The sequence below is a fragment of the Neoarius graeffei genome, chromosome 12 (assembly GCF_027579695.1).
Source record: "Neoarius graeffei isolate fNeoGra1 chromosome 12, fNeoGra1.pri, whole genome shotgun sequence".
Taxonomy (NCBI): Eukaryota; Metazoa; Chordata; class Actinopteri; order Siluriformes; family Ariidae; genus Neoarius; species Neoarius graeffei.
The window spans coordinates 4,637,266-4,657,466 of record NC_083580.1 but is presented as its reverse complement, the minus strand read 5'-3'; the positions used below and the strand labels follow the sequence as shown (position 1 = coordinate 4,657,466).

Sequence of the window (20,201 nt, the reverse complement as noted above, 5' to 3'; positions counted from 1 at the left end):
CCGGGATGTTTGCCTTGTAATTATGATACATGATGAACAACAATGATTCAGCATATTGGCGTAGCTGCTTCAGCGGGAAATTAAAATGGGGAACTGAAATATTTTCTCTCGCTGCTTATTCACTGGCTGGTGGCAGGCAACCAACAGACTTGACTTTGGATGACTAATATACAAAGATGCCAAAAATCCGAAAGAAAATTGTGATTTTCCCAGGTGATGTCTGATTGGTTGGATGTGTGTGTGGGTTCTTTTTCTATACAGGTACCAATGAGGGGTGAAATATTCACATTGCTCTTTGTCACGTGGCCATGTCTACAAGGTATACTGTGCATTACATACACACTGCTTTGAACTAAACTGACTGAAATGTACTAACTATTAATAATAGAAGTGTACCATTTTCTCTTTTTCTTCTGCTTCTCTGTTTCTGCGTTCCCTCTTTCTATTTTAATGAAAGCATTGTTGAATTCACTTTGAAAGCCAATATTCTTTGGATTTGTAGTGGATCCCTTGTGCTTTGTTGATGTTGTTTTTCTCTGGTAGCCCTCTTCATTGTAGAGTCAGAACAAGATTCCTACAATGGAGAGCTCCACGATAAGATCACAATGGGATGCCGGTTTTCACACGTTCCAAACGTCTCACAAATATCAGTCATTTGGAAGCGCATCAAACCTCTACCGGGAGTGGATATCTACAAGTTGGATAATGGTATCGAGAACTACAACTTCACTAACAAGCAATTTCAGCCACGTGTGCGACTCCTGAGGGAGGAGCTGAAGAATTTTCGGGCTGTACTTGAGCTGTCGCAGCTTCATCTGAATGACTCGGGAACCTATCAGTGCATTGTGATCCAGGATGAGCTTGACTACAAGCAAACCGAGCTCACCGTCCAAGGTTAGTTTACTTTACCAGCTTAACTGAACTAGCAGCCCACCTTATCCAAGTGATGATCTGGTATAATCTTTTGATATTCATGTCCATTTGACTAAAATATTCTGGACAGTAGGGGATTATTTGACCTATTAGGTGGTTTGCATGAAGCATATTGTCACAAAGCAGATATACAGAAATCCAGATGTAGATTAGATCTCGAATAAACAAACCAGAGACAATAATGGTGAGGAAAAACTCCCTGAGAAAGTATGAGGAAGAAAACTTGAGAGGAACCAGGTTCAAACGGGAACCCAACCTCTTCTGAGTGACACCAGATTATAAATGATTACAGAGGTGTAGAACAGTAACAACATGTGGTGAAAGGACATTCAGACTGTGAGATTCTGGGACGAACATCAGGAATATCTTTATGGTCACAGCAGCAACTATTACATACAAATTATTCCTATAAGTTATTAGGTACAGTATCCGATTGAGAGTACCCACTGGAGCAAGGGAGAGATTTGTGCATAAACTGACACTTTTTTTATTTAGTTTTTTTTTTTTTTTTTTTTAAACTCCTGCTGCTGGACCTTCCATTGCTACTTGCTCTCTAAAACCACATATTTACAAATATATGATTTTTAGTATTTACTTACTAGCTAGGGTGGTGCAGTGGTTAGCACTGATACCTCACAGAAAGAAAGTTCTGGGTTCGAAACTTGTGGCCAACTGGGACCTTTCTCTTTCTGTGTGAAGTGTGCATGTTCTCCTCATGCCTGTGTGGGCTTCCCCTGGGTGCTCTGGTTTCCTCCCACAGTCCAAAGACATGCAGATTTGGTCAACTTGCTGCTCTAAATTGTTCATTTCTGTATTAGCCTTTCCATACCGTAACTTGGCGACCTGCCCAGGGTGTATCCTGGGCCTCTTGCTCAACGTCAACTGGGATTGGCTCCAGCTTCCTGCACAGCCCTGAATGATAAACAGTATGGATGGAACGATTAGACTTACTAGCTGGTGTGGGTCACATAAAGAAAATGATGGGATTTGCCAGTCAAATAGGCCAGGACTACAGTTCATCTTGTCATGGCATATGACTTAAACCGAATGCCAACTCCATTTATTTGGAAAATAAAGGGTAATAAAGGAACATAACCTTTGTCTAAACTCAGGCATAAGTTCTGTGACGTACTTTAAAGAGTTCAAGGCTGCTGAGAAGCATGTGGGTGTTGTGAAGACTGGAACATGATCAAAAAGTCAGAAGTACGTACAGAAACAGAAAATGTCAACAGACTTTTTTTTTTTTAAACCAAGCATGCACACACAATATCCCTAGTGTTAAATTTCCATCCAGAGTGTTGACTGAACACTGTAGATGTGGGTGTTAATTCAGCATTGTGTATCTCAGAATACACCGCAGTTCTGCAACACCTAATCTGCAAATCATAGTGCATAACATGTTTACTGCAACTGAGTCAAATCAGCGTTGAATTACAGTCTTGGTGTGATTGAACCACACAAAGGTTTCCTTTAAAGATAGGATTAGCTCTTGGAAATGGTCGCACCATTCTGTACTCATAGCTGGCTAAATAAGTCCTGTGGAAAGAGTAAACACACAAGACTTTGATTCAAAATCCTAAACAAATAAGAACACCTTATTTCAGATTGTTGAAATGCTGAACGAGTTTCAGGTTCAATCAGGAATGAAGACAGTCAGGCCAGTTTTTTGTACTACAACACAGAACTTAGAGTAGCGTTTGGGATGGAAATGGGAATTTTGGGGTTTTAATAAGAGTTGCTTTTTTTCTTCAAAATTGTAAGCATAATATACTGTAGTGCAATTTCATGATGTCCTTGACACTATGATGTGTGCTACAATATCTATATCAGTATCTCTTTTATATCAACGTTGCACTTTTCCAAAACATTATACATTTTGTGTTCTCCAGCACCATATAAGGCAATTAAGAAGACCGTCAAGAGGCTAAGTGAAAAGGAGGTGGAGCTTTCCTGCGAGTCCCAAGGCCTCCCATTGGCCCATGTGACTTGGAGCAATGACAAGCTCATGGGGCCACAGTTGACACACCGCTCGGAGAGCAGCCAGGCAAAAAACAGCGACGGCGTCTTTGTCGTCACCAGCAGATTGTCTGTCACACATGATGTCAACAATTACACCTGTTCCTATATGACTGACGACGGCAAAACGAACCTGACAGCTACGTTCAGGATCCCAGGTGGGTGGGTGTGTATGGTGGTATCCCAGGCAATGAATTCGTAGTGTTTGTAATGTCGTGAGGCTAATGTTAGCTAGATAGGTAACTAGTTTGGTTTCATGCAACTGTGAGAAACAGGCAAAATTAAGGAAGGAATGACGCAAAAGCGCACTTAATCACTATTTACAAAGAAGTCAGTGCAGTCCGTCTTCTTGTATTCTGTTGACTCACACTACTAAGGTTTGCAACTGTTCAGGGTTAAAGTTCAGATAAACTAATCGAAACGTCTCGATAAACTCAGAGTAAAGTAAAATCCGAGGAGAGTTCCTTTTACGCATTTTGTATTCATCTGATTGCCCCTTTATGTGGTCTGAATTGAGTGATATAGAGTTGAGACATATTGAGTGGTTTTGGTCAGATTGAATGTTTTGTATTGGGCCATACTGAGTGTATCAGGTTGAGCCATATTGTGTGTGTTGAGTTGTTGTATTGAATGATTGGAGTAGAGGTATATTGAGTGTTGAGTTGCGATGAGTAATTTAAGCTGAGCCACTTTTAAGTTTAATGCTATGGAATGATCTGAGTTGAGATGTTAAATGCAGCTGAGGGCTTTCGACTTGTTGAAGCGTTAAGCGGTTTGAGCAGAGTGCAGTTGAATGGTTTGGGTGGAGCTCTAAAGGGTGGATTGAGTTGACTGCTGTTGAGTGGTATGAGTAAAGCAATATTGAATGGATTATGTTGAGCACTCTATGGGTCATTTGATTTGAGTGCTCTTGAGTGAATTGAGTTGAGAGCAAGGGAGCAGTTTGAGTTTTGTTGAGCCATTTGAGTTGAGCATTGGCAAGTGTTTTGAACTGACGCATATCGTGTTGGTTTGCGTTGATTGCTGTTGAGCGATTTCGAGTTGATGCATACTGTTTTTGGTTTGAGTTGAGTGCTAATAGAATGATGCTTCAATAACCTACAGTTATAGGGCTCCTTCATTCTTATCCTCTTAAAACTTTTAATTTGATGGGTTTATCGTAATTCTTTCTGGTATTTCTGGTATAATACAAACTGAGGTCATCCACTGAGGCTGGTTCCAGAAATAAATCATTCAAAAAATATAATTCATGACCTAACGTGTGTTTCCAAGCAATGCGTATGTACAAGTATGCCTGCCCACACAATAGACCACATTTGAGGTTTTTTGTGTGGGATGTTTATATAATGAATGGGACTTTACTTCGGATGTTGAGTAACACACGCATACACACAGACACACACACACACACACATGCAAAAAGGTGATAAGCTTCTCACTAGTATATCTAGATTATGCAGTTGTTTTACACGTCAACACAGGACCGTAGTCTTCTGTGAACATTAAACAAACGTTGCTATCTTTATTCTTGGGAGTTTTCCGGTTCATACAGATGTTGTAACCATAAACATGAACACAGAACATGGAAAATGAGTTGGAAGATTATCCTTGAAGCTTTCTCACCACACCATGCAACTTTACTTTGTTTGTGTGAATGCTGGAACTGTGTACGTAAGAAGTCTAGACCAAGAAAATCACCCAAACTAAATATTTTCTTTCCTCTGATCATTTGGCTACATGAGAATTTAGCTAGAAATTCAAGCTCTGCAAGCTGGCACAATGCCACAACCACCCCAAAACCACCAGGAAGAGAAGTGATCAGGAATGATTTCAAAATCTACTTCTTGGTAAAAATGTGTTTTAAACCACATGACTTAATGGTATTGCCATTTTGCAGCTATGTATAAAAGTATAGCGACGGATAACTGGCATGATCATGAAATCACACAATGCACTGCTAGCCTGCATACTCATAATGCACTTGTACATCTGCAAGGAACAATTAGTGCAGAACCATATGAGGCCAATATAAACAGCCAACTCCAGAATCTTAGGCACCTTTCAATAAAAAAAATTATTGTATAAAATAAACACTACATTCAATAGTTCAAAAGTTCCACTCAAAAAAACTGTCGAGTCGTCAAGTCCGTAACTGCATCTGATAAACACTGAAATGTGAGCCAGGTTATCAATGGATTGAATGAATGATCGCAGGTTACTCAGAAAAGAACTCATGGAACTGAAAAACAGTTACTGCCAGATAATGGAGATTTTCCACGTCATCCACCCCAGTGGAAAATATATTCTATGAGATGCCATATCTGTTGTTGTTCGCTACAAGGATGGGAATAACGTCATGCAGAACATGCTATTCCAGGCATTCAAGGAATGCCTTTCAAGCTAGTATGCTCACAGGCTAGTTAAAGGTAGACTGCCTTTCAGATTTTTCAAGTGTAAGTCATAAAAGTATTTTTCCCCGACACATTTTTGTTTAGTGACTGAAAGCTACTGAATTCGAATCACAGACTTCCAATTTTATTATTTTTTAAAATAGAAAAATTAATGAATTTATCGCCACGTGGCCCTAAATTCTCCACTATTTTTTCCTGCTTCACCATGACCCAATTCAAGATACTACGTCATGCATCACATGGTGGTAGGCTTTCCTCGTTCGCGCAAAGCATTGTGAGATACAAATTTGAAACAGGAGAGAAAAATGGAGGACGTGAGTGTGCGAATGAAACGTGAAAGAGCGACTAGAGTAACGGAAAGAAGGCGAGAAGAAAAGACGTTAGGTTATATACGAAGGAAAGGAAACGCAGGACCAAACTAATAAATATCGGCGGTCAGCGAGCACCTCGGTGTGATCAGCTGTTCGTTTAGCGACAGAATGATGGAACTGTCAGTGCACGCTCAAAGGTAAACCTGCGCATGCGCACACACACACACGGACTTCCTCTGTCTGCTTGACTGCGCGAAATAGCGAGCGATTTCATGCACATTACTTGCTTTAATCCCTTCAAATTAAATTACTTCCCAGCCAGAAAATGGCCTGATATTTTTTTGTGAGATATTACAGAAATAAATAGATATCACAATGACCACATTTCAGAGGGAACCAAATTTCACCGATTTTGTGAAATCGAAAGGCCGTCTAGCTTTAATACAGACACAAATGAGTATACAAGTTCACGCATAAGAAGCATCTTGGCTGTAGATTTTATCTTTTCGAAGAAAAAGTCAGCAAGTCATTGGTCAACATTTGGACATAGAAAGTATTTTCAAGTCTGGCTAGTGTCCGTTTTATTATTCTAGCATGAGACTTATACTGCATGACATGTATACTTTATAGTTTTTACGACGACTCTGCATTCATCCACGTGTCTTTAGCGCATGCTTATTAATCCGACTTGCAAAAGCCGATGTTTGTAGTGCGGCAGGTGGTGGGATGTAGATATAGTTATATGAGTAGCATGCGATATAGTTACAGCATCAAGCTGCTACATACTCAGTTCAGTAAGGAGTCCGTAGCAACTCTGGTGTTTCAAGGCCCTTAACCCTATTGGCTCAAATCGATCCCATGTAGAAGTGTGGAAAAAGATTGAAAAAGAAGAAGAGGAAGAAGAAGCAACTAGGGAGTTTCCTTTCCCTGTTGTTGAATGAGGGAAGAAAAAGCAAATCTATTACACAAGCGAGGAAAGGAGTGCTAATATCTTGCTAATATCTAACGAACCCTAAAGCCAAAGCCTTCTTATTGGTTTAAAATCCTAACTCTCAGTGTCCTACCATTGTGATTATATCATAACAGCTTTAATTTTCTTTCTTTGTTTTGTAGCTGAAATTCCTGAGGACCCGAAAGGGGCTACAGGCTACGCAGCTATTGCCGTGTTAATTCTGATGTTCATGGGGTTCATCTTTGCCTTGCTGTTTCTGTGCAGGAGAAAAAAAGGTTTGTCTCTCCTTTTTTTTTTTTCACAAAAAAATTCTTCAAAATATTTCCTTTCATGTAATCTCTAGAGCTGCGTTTTATTGTATATTCATACAGTGTACATGCAAGCATCACTCTGAGCCATACACACGTCAGTCCTTCTGCTTTGTTTGCGTGTTCTTTGGTCTTATTTCCCACTCGTGTTTCAAATTAGCAGGGTTTTTCTCACTGGTGTTCATACCAGTTTTTCCCCCTCGGTGAGCCACTTTATTTTTAGTTCCTCTTTGCGAGATGTCAATCAGGCAACGATTATTTAAGGTTATTTCTGTTGAATTTCTGCACTGTCATTAGGACGTGGCAAATATTTCATTGTTGTGTCATATAATCACAGCTAACGTAATGTTTGTAGCTCACGGTAAAAATAGAAACCGTCTACCTGCATGGCACCAATGATCATTGGGGATTCCCATGAGACAGGACCTACTGGTAAAACCATACAAGCTTTGATTTCGTGCATTAACCCTTTCAGTCTCAGGAATATTACATCAAGACTAGATTCCTGGTTCCCTAGTAATGTCAAGTAGAAAGCTTTAGAAAGAAATTATGAAATATCAGGGAACAGGTAGGGTCTGAGACTTTCACCTGTTCTCTTCGTGTCTCTGTGGGTTTTCCTCCGTGTTCTCCAGTTTCCTTTTGCTATCCAAGAACATACATGTGGGTTGATGGCTCTGTATTACCCCGTGTGTGTGTGTGTGTGTGTGTGTGTGTGTGTGTGTGTGTGTGTGTGTGTGTGTGTGTGTGAATCCATTGTCGCACTGAACATGATAATGCACTTCCTGAACCTGAATAACAGATTTTCCTTTGTAGCTCGTTTCTCTGGAACTTACTGTGACTCTGTAGCTGTGATCTATCATAAGCTGAGTTGGGTTATTAGGAAAAACATAAACGTGCAGGATGGGGCAGCTGACCTTGTACGTTTGTGATGCGTACGTGACAAATTATTTTGTAATACCAGCATCGAGCCTTTAATAAACATAATATTACACAATATGTCTTAAACAATAATAAGTCCTTCTTTTACAGAAAAAATCTCTCAGATGAACGTCGATAGATCTGAACGTACTATTCCCCCCCCTTTTTTTAAGAGCCAATTTCTTACCTGTAAATTTTCTTTACTATGAAATTGTTGCCCAGTTAATGCATTATGTTGAAAACAGACTTGTACCTTCTAATATATTTGACTGATTTACTCTTACTTTAAATGTTTGCTCATACAATCCTAGATTTTCATCGTCAGGTAGTTTTTAGGTTTAAAAAAATCTCAATTGGAAGCACAAAAAAAATCCTTTTTAAGATTTGGAGTAACATTATGGAATGATATACCTAGTGATATATACACGAGGGGAAGTCAAAAAGTTCTAAGACAAATTGAAAAAAATCTTTATTTATGAAAATAACAAAGCTATTTCTCTGCATATCCTCCATTTAAGTCTAAACACTTCTGCAAGCGGTGTTTCCATCAGAGAATTCCTTCTTTGTATTCTTTTTTTTTAATTCGTATATAGATGTAAATTAAGTAAGCAAAAGTTGAAGTTACCGTAAAACACTTTTTTTTTTTTTTTTATTAAGAGAAGATAGCTATGTTGACGACGTCCTCTCAATTGTCGACAGGTTAAGTTATAAATTATGGATTATAAATGCTTCAGAGTTTTGATTTCTTTAACATCAGAATTCAGTTTTAGCTCTTATGGTATAATTATTTATTTTCCTTTTCCAAATTTTTTTCAAAATTCATTCTTTCTGTTGTTAGCTCATCCGGCTGACAGGTGATGAGTTTATCCCATCATGTGTCATCCGTCCGGTGTCGTCCACATTTCACGAAAATCGCTTCTTCTCTCTCAATTCTTCACCGATTTTTATTCTTTTTGGCAGGAAGGTAGGTCTGCATGGGGTGCATATAGCTTCTACACAAATTTGCTTAATTGCAGTTAATAATGAAGATATGGAGTAATTAATCAATCCCTAACGAGCAGTTTCTACGCAAATCGCTTCTTCTCCCTCAATTCTTCACTGATTTTGATTCTTTCTGGCATGAAGGTAGGGGGACCTAGGGTGCATATAACTTCTACCCAGATTTGCTTAATTACAATTATTATTGAAGTTATGGACTAATTAAGCCTTAATTCAACAGCAGTTCAACAAAAATCGCTTCTTCTCGGTCAATTCCTCACCGTTTTGGATTCTTTCTGGCTAATAGGTCAGTATTCCTAGGGTGGATATCACTTCTATATACAGCTTGTATATAGTGTATATGGCTCGCAATATTTATTGCGCAAGGAAGGTGGCCCACTTTAGATCGTTCCTTCTGGACTAGACGGAGCCGGAGTGAGCTACGCCGTCACTGCTGGCGGTCTCGATTATTTTGTGATCATAAATTTGATCTTTAACATCTTTGACTTTTGTCTCAAACTGAAAAACTTATTTTCATATTTTCACAGGGCAAACAAGTACGGGCTCACCTGATTGTGAAGCACCTGGACAAAACCTGACGTCGACTGACCGTAAGTATAACTGAATATATCAGTAAACTGTAAATTATGGTAAAACTGAATCTTTTTTTATTCAGCTCCGGCTACATTGACTTTTTAAGCATAGATAACACTTGCACTAATCTACTGAATGCTCAAGCTATATCTTTTCAGGCTATAGTACAAAAGATACAACCGTAGTAATAACATTTGTCATGAAAGTGATTTATTATTATTATTATTATTATTATTATTATTATTATTATTAATTCTCCTCCAGTGAATTGAATTAAGGGATTGACTTACAGTCTGGCCAAAATAATGTACTTTCAAACAGGGGAACACAAACTTTTTTTCCAGTTCAGATCCGGTAATTTTTAGGCAATACTACTAAATAATATTAATCACATTAGATGAATATGTGCTGTTATTTCTAGATTTAGAAAATGTAATGTAGATATTAAATTATCTTATGAGCATGTTTACTAGTTAGACTTAAATTTATCATTTTAAATGTACAATATTTAATTGTTAGATTTGCTTTAGATTTGAAAATGAGCAACTTCCACATTCAAAAGAAGCACATCAGTGAGCATTTTTATTATAAATCCATTCAATTCCAGTGACCAGTGAATTTTTCTGTACCTCAATACAATAATAACTGACACCTACCAGTCAAAAGTCAAAAATAGTCTCTATGGTCTTAAAAAATTACTACAGTTCTATATGTGCCTGTCACAAACCCCTTGGGATTCCCAGACCACACTCTGAGAACCAAGTCTTTGGAAGACAGTAGTTGGGATTTCCGTACACGCTAATAAATGTGTCTTCACATCAAACGTCACTACATGAACACTTTTTTTTTCTTTTTTAAAGTCCATTTATGTTGAGCGTGTCCTGTACCAGTCCTGTGGTATGAGTAAGCTGTTACTATAGAAAGGATAACATATTACTGTAGAACGAGTGCATTGATATCGACCTGTGATTTGCAGCAGAACTAATGTCTGAATTGCTGTTATAAAAAATTAGTCACCTTTTGACCAGTTAGATTTGAGGACGCGACAACACTGTGGGATAAAACCAGCAGTGCCAAAGTATAACAAGATGCCACTCCAGAACTCCATATTATAAATGAGCTGATCATAACCATACTATTTTTATAACTAACCAAGAATGATCTAGACTAGGGTGCATCAGTTGCCCTCACTTTCATAAAATCTGATGCATTTTTGTTTGGGTGTTCCTTTTCACCAATAAAGACATCCTGTAAAATTTTTTGACCGTATTCAAAAGTCTAATGGTGGCACCATGAGGTTCATTTTTTGCCAAAAAACGCTTATTTTATGTTTTCACGTAAGGTTTGAATCACAATGTTGGACTCCGTTTATTGATTCCTTGTGAGCCAGAGATCATGTTAAGAACCTTTGCAAGGGATTGAGAAGCATTAATGTGATTCATAATACATCTGTATTGTTGTTGAACAGTGATTCAATGAACAGCTAAAACTCAAACTGTGCTTGATAATATATTTAGAATATGTACTAAAAATGTGTATCTAAGATATTTGGTATACTCTATAAGGTGCCATAATGTTTCATGAAAAGTGATCGAAATTTTGTCATAAAAGTCATAAAATAGCAGCTTTTTCCATAACTTTGAGCTCCTGGTGCCACCATTAAACTTTTGAATTTTGTCAAAATATTTCACCCAGTGTTACCAAAAGGAACATAAAAACAAAAATGCATCATGATCGGAGGAACTTTTCATTTTTAGGGGGCAACTGATGCACCCTAACCTACACCCGTTAATGTTTTACTGCGTACGCACCCATTACCTTTCCATCTTCTGTCTGTTGCAGCCCCTAGAATCGTATGCTAAGAATTTTGAAATTTGGTACACTAATTGGAGATGGTCCCATGAGTCATTTCACCAACTTTGATGTCAGTGTTTTGAATGCTCTAGCGCCACCAATGGGTCAAATTTTGAGCTGTGTTTCCGCACGTAATGTTTGAACTGTATTCCTAATTATTTAAAAATTTGAGGTACCAATGGATTCCTTGGAACGAGTCAAGTTCAATGCACTCCATGACATAAATTCTGTCCCACAAATTCTGTCCAGTTTTCTTGAAATCTAACACACGATCTTTTGACCAAGCTTCACAAAAGTTATTTGCTGGCTTTTTAATTTGCCAAAGCGTTCACTTGTTACAGCCAATCAAAATCAGAAGCAAAGTTGCCAAACAGGAAGTGAGGTCATATCTCAGCAACACTGAGTTTTGATGTATCAAAACCAAATTCGGTACATGGACTCGGGACCCTATTTTCAGGAAGTGCAAAAAAGTTTTGGAGAATAACTGGTGATGTGTTCAGCCTTAAATAATTATTCTCATGTCTGGTCATGAAAGCTTTATAAATTTTGTCTGATCTTCACCAAATTTGGCAATATTGGTGTATTTTTTTTATTTTCAAAACCTTTCGTCCAGCAAAGCCACTAAACAGGAAGTGAGCTCATACAGCGGTGCTTGAAATTTTGTGAACCCTTTAAAATTTTCTATATTTCTGCTTAAATATGACCTAAAACATCATCAGATTTTCACACAAGTCCTAAAAGTAGATAAAGAGAACCCAGTTAAACAAATGAGACAAAAATATTATACTTGGTCATTTATTTATTGAGGAAAATGATCCAATATTACATATCGGTGAGTGGCAAAAGTATGTGAACCTTTGCTTTCAGTATCTGGTGTGACCCCCTTGTGCAACAATAACTGCAACTAAATGTTTGCGGTAACTGTTGATCAGTCCTGCACACCGGCTTGGAGGAATTTTAGCCCGTTCCTCTGTACAGAACAGCTTCAACTCTGGGATGTTGGTGGGTTTCCTCACATGAACCGCTCACTTCAGGTTCTTCCACAACATTTCGATGGGATTAAGGTCAGGACTTTGACTTGGCCATTCCAAAACATTACCTTTATTCTTCTTTAACCATTCTTTGGTAGAACAACTTGTGTGTTTAGGGTCGTTGTCTTGCTGCATGACCCACCTTCTCTTGAGATTCAGTTCATGGACAGATGTCCTGACATTTTCCTTTAGAATTCAGTGGTATAATTCAGAATTCATTGTCCCGTCAGTGATGGCAAGCCGTCCTGGCCCAGATGCAGCAAAACAGGCCCAAACCATGATACTACCACCACCATGTTTCACAGATGGGATAAGGTTCTTATACTGGAATGCAGTGTTTTCCTTTCTCCAAACATAACGCTTCTCATTTAAACCAAAAAGTTCTATTTTGGTCTCATCCATCCACAAAACATTTTCCCAATAGCCTTCTGGCTTGTCCACGTGATCTGTAGCAAACTGTAGATGGGCAGCAATGTTCTTTTTGGAGAGCAGTGGCTTTCTCCTTGCAGCCCTGCCATGCACACCATTGTTGTTCAGTGTTCTCCTGATGGTGGACTCATGAACATTAACATTAGCCAATGTGAGAGAGGCCTTCAGTTGCTTAGAAGTTACCCTGGGGTCCTTTGTGACCTCGCCGACTATTACACGCTTTGCTCTTGGAGTGATCTTTGTTGGTCGACCACTCCTGGGGAGGGTAACAATGGTCTTGAATTTCCTCCATTTGTACACAATCTGTCTGACTGTGGATTGGTGGAGTCCAAACTCTTTAGAGATGGTTTTGTAACCTTTTCCAGCCTGATGAGCATCAACAACGCTTTTTCTGAGGTCCTCAGAAATCTCCTTTGTTCGTGCCATGATACACTTCCACAAACATGTGTTGTGAAGATCAGACTTTGATAGATCCCTGTTCTTTAAATAAAACAGGGTGCCCACTCACACCTGATTGTCATCCCATTGATTGAAAACACCTGACTCTAATTTCACCTTCAAATTAACTGCTAATCCTAAAGGTTCACATACTTTTGCCACTCACAGATATGTAATATTGGACCATTTTCCTCAGTAAATAAATGACCAAGTATAATATTTTTGTCTCATTTGTTTAACTGGGTTCTCTTTATCTACTTTTAGGACTTGTGTGAAAATGTGATGATGTTTTAGGTCATATTTATGCAGAAATATAGAAGAAAATTCTAAAGGTTTCATAAACTTTCAAGCACCACTGTATCTCAGCCAGATCAGCTGATATGAAACTTGCTGTGATTGCATGCATTCATGCCCATGATAAAATGACATGAAGTTTCCATGGTAACTGCCCTGCTGGGCCTCTCATCGCTGCCTGCTGCTGTGTTTATGAATTTTTTTTTTCTCTTCTGTTCTGCAGATTTACTCCCAAAGCCTGACTTCAGAGTTTCTTTTACGTCAGCGTGTAAGTATTTTTGGGGGCTTTTTTTTCTTTTGTGACTTGACTCTTAGTAACCCACTTTTCCTCGCAACGCACACAAATAAATCACATAAAGAGCTTTGACACACAGCGATAAGGATCATTAAAAGTCGTCTCTTTATTTATTCCATAGCTGTATATTTTCTTCACCTCTAAACGCCCGTGTTGTTTCTCTGCATGATTAATTTGAGCCGTTTGAAGTTTTCTGCTTGCTTTTTGCATTCATCTGTCAAATGGAAAAAACAAACAGATAACCCACAAAATGTGCGAAAGCACAAACTGATTTCACCCTCCCACATACACGTCTCTCCCACGTACGCTAAGAACGAGCACTGAAATGAACCTTGAGCAACTTCCTTTGAACTGATGTGAGTAAAAAGGGGGGTTCTAAGGAAACCAGTTGCAGATTTGTTCCTGTTTAAAGTGGATCAGGTGTAAACAATCCTGTTTGTTTGGAATAAATCAGACTCGTATGCTCATTATCGATAACGTTCAGACAATAAATTATTCCGGAACAGACATAAATCTGAAGAGCTTGCTTGTGCAGCCCAAAATGGTGCTTAACCTGAATGACTGTACTTTAGTTTTGGTGCTTTTAGTGTTGCCATAGGAGTCTCCTGAGCTGAAGACTTTGCTTTAGTCCTGATCTTCATATAAGTGTACTTGTGTAGTGTAATTTAGATTAGCGTATTAATTTAGCACGTAGCACCTGACTTGAAGTCTACTCCTACCATAAATGCTGGAGTAACACAGCTACCTTAATAACTCCCCTTACAAAAAAGAAGTTTATTCAAGTGTGCTTCTAGTCTACTTCTTTTAAACTAAAAGTAAGAGAGTATGCTTTCAGTTTACTTTTTATTTACTTAATAAAGTTGTACATAAGTATACTTGGCTTATACTGAAAAGTATATAGAAAGTCTAAGTATATTAAGCTTAAACTTTTGATCAAGATTTACTGAACAAAAGTGTAATAAAGTGTTAAAATATTTGTGCCTTATGTTGAAGTGGACTTGCCCTGTAGTTGTGCTTATCCTTTTGATAGTAGCCTATACAATACTTCTTTTTCACACATATCGGCTTCTTTGTGATATACGGCAGCATGTTTTAAATCCCGTCTTTTAAAAGATGAGGTAAGGGTTCGGGCTGGAAAACTAATAGTATACCTAGAAGGGTAATTGCAGTAAACTTCAAAACTAAAAAATGGACTAGATGTATATAACCAGTAACTAATAGTATATTTCCAATATGCTATAAAGTATACTTTAGTAAACTACAAAAGTGGACTAGAAGTATAAAGCAAGTAAACTCATAGTATATTTCCAGTATACTATGAAGTATGCTTTTGTAAACTAAAGAGTCGACTACAAGTATAGAACTAGTAAACTATTAGTATATAAGTTTACTTGTGGTATACTTGCAGTGCGGTACAAAATAAAAAATGCTAGTTGTATACTCAAAGTTTACTTCTCTTAGACTTAAATTATACTTTTTATAAACTAAAAGTGGGCCAATTTAGTCCCAAGAAGTATTAGATTAGTTTACTTACAAGTATACTGTAAGTACATTGATATCAGTATATTTGGTACACAAAAGTATACTTAAGGAAACATACTTTAACTTTACTTAGTAATAAAATGAACTTGAAGTATACTTCTTTTTGATAAGGGTCTAACAAGTGGAAATCAATCAATCAATCAATCAATCAATCAATCAATCAATCAATCAATCAATCAATCAGGGCAGCTGATAAGAGGTAAAAAAAAATGTCTTCTTGACCGGCAAAGCACTGGTACAATAATTCCACCCAAAAGGCTCTCGCCACTATTAAAGACAGGAACATGATGCGCATCTTCTCAAAGACACATTTCATGCATTACATTACTTTACAGGCAGAAGTCAAAACTTATGCAAGCCACCATAAACGAGTTAACAATAGGACTGAATTCTATCCTGAATGGTTGAACGATGTTTGCCTCATGTGTTTTCCAACATGCTTTTGTGATCCTACTGTGTACTCGATATAAGTAGTTTGTCTGTCTGCCAAGTCCTAATTATTTACGTGGATTAGGGTGCATCAGTTGCCCCCTAAAAATGAAAAGTTCCTCCGATCATGATGCATTTTTGTTTTTATGTTCCTTTTGGTAAGAAAACACACTGGGTGAAATATTTTGACAAAATTCAAAAGTTTAATGGTGGCACCAGGAGCTCAAAGTTATGGAAAAAGCTGCTATTTTATGACTTTTATGACAAAATTTCGATCACTTTTCATGAAACATTATGGCACCTTATAGAGTATACCAAATATCTTAGATACACATTTTTAGTACATATTCTAAATATATTATCAAGCACAGTTTGAGTTTTAGCTGTTCATTGAATCATTGTTCAACTACTTTTAAACAATACAAATGTATTATGAATCACATTAATGCTTCTCAATCCCTTGCAAAGGTTCTTAACATGATCTCTGGGTCACAAGAAATCAATAAACGGAGTCCAACATTGTGATTCAAACCTTACGCGAAAACATAAAATAAGCGTTTTTTGGCAAAAAATGAACCTCATGGTGCCACCATTAGACTTTTGAATATGGTCAAAAAAATTTTACAGGATGTCTTTATTGGTGAAAAGGAACACCCAAACAAAAATGCATCAGATTTTATGAAAGTGAGGGCAACTGGTGCACCCTAACGTGGATAATTAACTTTGCGTTTTTTTTATTCCAGAGAAAAACCAGCATGCCAACATACAGCCCGTCCTCCCAGGCCTGAGGAAAACCATGCTTCAAAAACGGAAAATAAGGGACCGGCAAAACCATAACAGCCCAAAGTCTTGATTTCTTCTTGGGCTCATTACTTCATCTCAGACCTTTTCAACATCGGAGGGCTCCAAGGTGTGATTTTAGCAGACATCAAGGGAGCTTCAGGAGATTTCTTCCAAATACTGAACTCCAAGATTGCAGCAGAAGCAGGACTGCAGACACACAAACAAACAGACAATCTCAAAGACTTTCTTCTAGGGAACAAGGCCAGTCTTCTTATCCTGGATGGTTATAAAGAAGAATACAGAGACCTGGAGGAATCGTAGCATGCCCTGAAGAGCACGGCGTTCTGGGAGAAACAGACAGGCAGCATGAGTTCTCGATGGAGCAGACAAGTTCATGGCGTTATGCAACGGATTCAAGGAATTGAAGTGCTTGACTTTGTTATGGTTTTAAATTCTTGCGTAGTTTTATTTCCGTCTTCTGTGTTCAGACTAGAAAGTCAGAAGTCGCTAGTGCTGCTTGTATTTTGTCTCTTGTGTGTGCGTGCAATGTTCAGGATTCATCTGAAACCGTAGTAGATATAAACAGTCTACCTTCAAAAGATAACGAGTTAATATTTTTATATTACGTGCGAGGATTTGTATTCGCGTCACTGATAAGTCAGGAAAGCAACCTAACTAGACTGCCTACACACACCAGAGGCATCAACAATCTCTGTGTCTTTCCAAGCTTTATTTTACTAAATAATGTCTCTATGGACGTACAGTGGCAGGTTGTGTGTCCAAGTGGTAGATCCAGTCCTTCCTCGCAGGCCCGAGGGAAACTGTGCATCTAAGTTGCAAACACTGTTCTTCCATTTTTGTGTGTCAAACAATAAATAGGAACTATTAGCAGGTGGGAACTGAAAAAAACCCAACAACCATCAGATCACACAAGCCATAGGATTGGTCTGAGGATTAGTTTGTCTCTGTCATTGAAATTTTCGTTCCATGTTGTGTATATGTATACATACAGTCTTGTGCAAAAAAGTCTACGTCACGTGTAAAGAAATGCCCTCGACCAAAAATGGCTTAAAAATAATGAAATGAAATGTTTCAATATTTTAAAAAAATACTATAAACAGTAATCAGTAAGCCATAATAAATGAAGCAAAGTCAGTATTTGGTACAAGACAACTCTTTGCTTTAAAAAAAAAATAAAAATCCGTCTCAGGTCCAGTGAGTGCAGTTTTATGCGGAAATGAGCTGTAGGTTTTACTGAGCATCTTACAGAACCAGCCACGGTTCTTCTGGACACTTTGACCGTCACACTCGCTTCTTCATTTTGCACCAAGACCCAGTAGCCTTCATTATGTTTTCTTTTTTAATCTGAAAAGTGCTCTCTTATGCCGTACAGACTTTTATTTTGTACAAGTCATGAAATAGAAATCAATAAAGTTTGTATGAAAAAAATAGGGGGCTAAGACTTTTGCACAGTACTGTATATGTAGAATGAGCATAGGGTTACTTAGGGTAGGTGATATGTATCTATTGTGGACATCAGTGAGTCAAATAACCAGCAAGTTGGTAGCTCTAATATTAAATCTTAAAATCTTTTTTTTTATTATTATAATCTTTTTTCCTGTTTAACCTATTTTTGTAATATATATATATATATATTTTTTTCTTTTTCCATAGATATTCTCAATGTTTTGATGGCACTTTTTCTTTAATCAAAAGTCTGTATCATAATACTGTTCTTGTAAAAAAAAAAATGTATTTTGAGAATATCGCAGTGTGAATTTTTTTCCCCTCCACGGCACTCAGCCTTGTTTTATGCAGCAACAAATCAAACGTACATTGACGACACAGGCAGAAAAACATTTTTTTATACTTTATACAACTGTTTTTTAATTTTATGTACTTTTGTTATATTGCACATAAAACAAACAAACCAAAAGTTTACAGTCGTGTCAAGTGCACCAAAACAGTGTTTCTACTTTCAGCTTTCTGTATAATAATTTAAATGTATATATTGCATAGACACGAGCGTTTTAGTGTGAAATACACCGCTCGTGTTTTTCCATCCGGGACGTGGAGAACCAAAACTGGGACAGAAATCTCTATCTGTGACTCGTGAGGAAATCGATGAGTGAGTTGTTTTGATAAATTTGGGGACTTTTTGTTTGTGAATGTGTCGATTATAATAAAAGGAAAATCACGCGTTGGCTTGAAAATATGAAGTTTATCTTCTCGTGTTGAAAAACTCACATCATAGATCTGCGTGACAGATTTGAATAATATTGTCTGGTGTTGAGTGGTCTATCAGATATATTCCATTCAGCGAGCATGATACTGAACGAGTCGAAGATGAGTAGCTGAATGGAATATATCTGATAGACCATGAAAAAAAGCCAGCCAATATTATTATTATTATTATTATTATTATTCATACGCATTTCTTTCGGGTGTTCAACGCGTCTTTCTCTTTCAAAATTCTCTCAAAATCTTCCGTATTTAACGAAGCAAACCTGGCGGCCATGTTTGTTTACAAATTGTCCCAGTTGCTCACTCGCTAACGCGGACGTTTTTTGAACGTGTGACGTCACGTTGTCTTGACAGCCGTGCAATATCGTAAGCCATATTCAACGCTCATTCTCCACTGGGTAGAGTGACGTAATACACGCAGGATAAGCGATATGCTAACAATATTGCATGCTATCGAACCAAATGAATGAAACCCGCTCGAAGGGAATAGAACATGTTTTTATTCCATTGAAAAAGTGTCCTGTATGTGTATATAATAATTCCCGATATTTCACGCCGATGATATCACTCACAGCATTTTCCCGCTGGCTAGACACGTGTTGTCAAAATGGCAAACCGGTTCAAAATTAAAATAATTTTGATCAACTTGCGTTTTTTGTTGTTGTTGTTGTTGTTGTTGTTGTTGTTGTTTTTGTGTGTGGATGTGTCCATATAATATAAAGAACATTGCACGACGGCGTGAAGGTATGAAGTTTATCTTCTCATGCCGAAAATACGTTCACCACTCAAAGATGAACTTCATCTCTTCACGCGACTGTGTAACATCTGCTGTATTTTAACAGACAAATGTGTACTTTTTCTTTTCTTTTGAAATTGCACAACTTCTTCCAAGATTTAATGACTCAAGCCACTTCTCTTTGCTAAGTGAGGAAAGCACAGAAGTAGTTCACATACATTTATTTCCGCCACAAAAGACTGATGTGAGCCAAAACTTTTGCACTGTACTATTTGTATGATGATGTACAAGACATTGAATTGAGGTTTGGAATAAAATGTATGTTTTATATATAATTTGATATATATGTGTATTTCTATATCTTATATGCAATGTGGTGTGTATTATATTCATCATATCCTTCACCAAACTTGACTGTTGGCCCTCTGCGTTCTGGTACGTAGCGTTCTCCAGGTATCTGCTAAACCCAGGTTCGTCCATCAGACTCCCAGATGCTTCACTGCTCCAGAGTCCAGTGTTAGTGCTTTACACCACTCCAGCTGGTGCTTGGCATTGCGCATAGAGATCTTAGTCTTGTGTGTAGCTGCTCGGCCATGGAAATCATTTCATGAAGCTCCTCAGGCACAGTTCTTGTGTTCATAATGCTTCCAGAGTCGGTATTTTTTTAAATTACTCTGTAGTGAGACGCTTTAGTATTCAAAGACT

The 20,201-nt window shown here is 37.8% G+C and overlaps 1 protein-coding gene across 1 annotated transcript in view; it reads left to right on the top strand.

The window, feature by feature from the left end:
- Nucleotides 1-19,831, top strand: part of si:ch211-241b2.5 (programmed cell death 1 ligand 1) — a 29,887-nt gene extending 10,056 nt beyond the window's left edge. Inside the window, exons 2-8 of the mRNA XM_060935386.1 lie at nucleotides 262-319; nucleotides 544-894; nucleotides 2,823-3,107; nucleotides 6,785-6,898; nucleotides 9,376-9,438; nucleotides 13,691-13,735; nucleotides 16,477-19,831. Of these exons, the coding sequence (XP_060791369.1) occupies nucleotides 262-319; nucleotides 544-894; nucleotides 2,823-3,107; nucleotides 6,785-6,898; nucleotides 9,376-9,438; nucleotides 13,691-13,735; nucleotides 16,477-16,478 (918 nt within the window). The 3' untranslated portion in view covers nucleotides 16,479-19,831. The remainder of the gene's footprint in view (nucleotides 1-261; nucleotides 320-543; nucleotides 895-2,822; nucleotides 3,108-6,784; nucleotides 6,899-9,375; nucleotides 9,439-13,690; nucleotides 13,736-16,476) is intronic.
- Nucleotides 19,832-20,201: the final 370 nt, after the last annotated feature.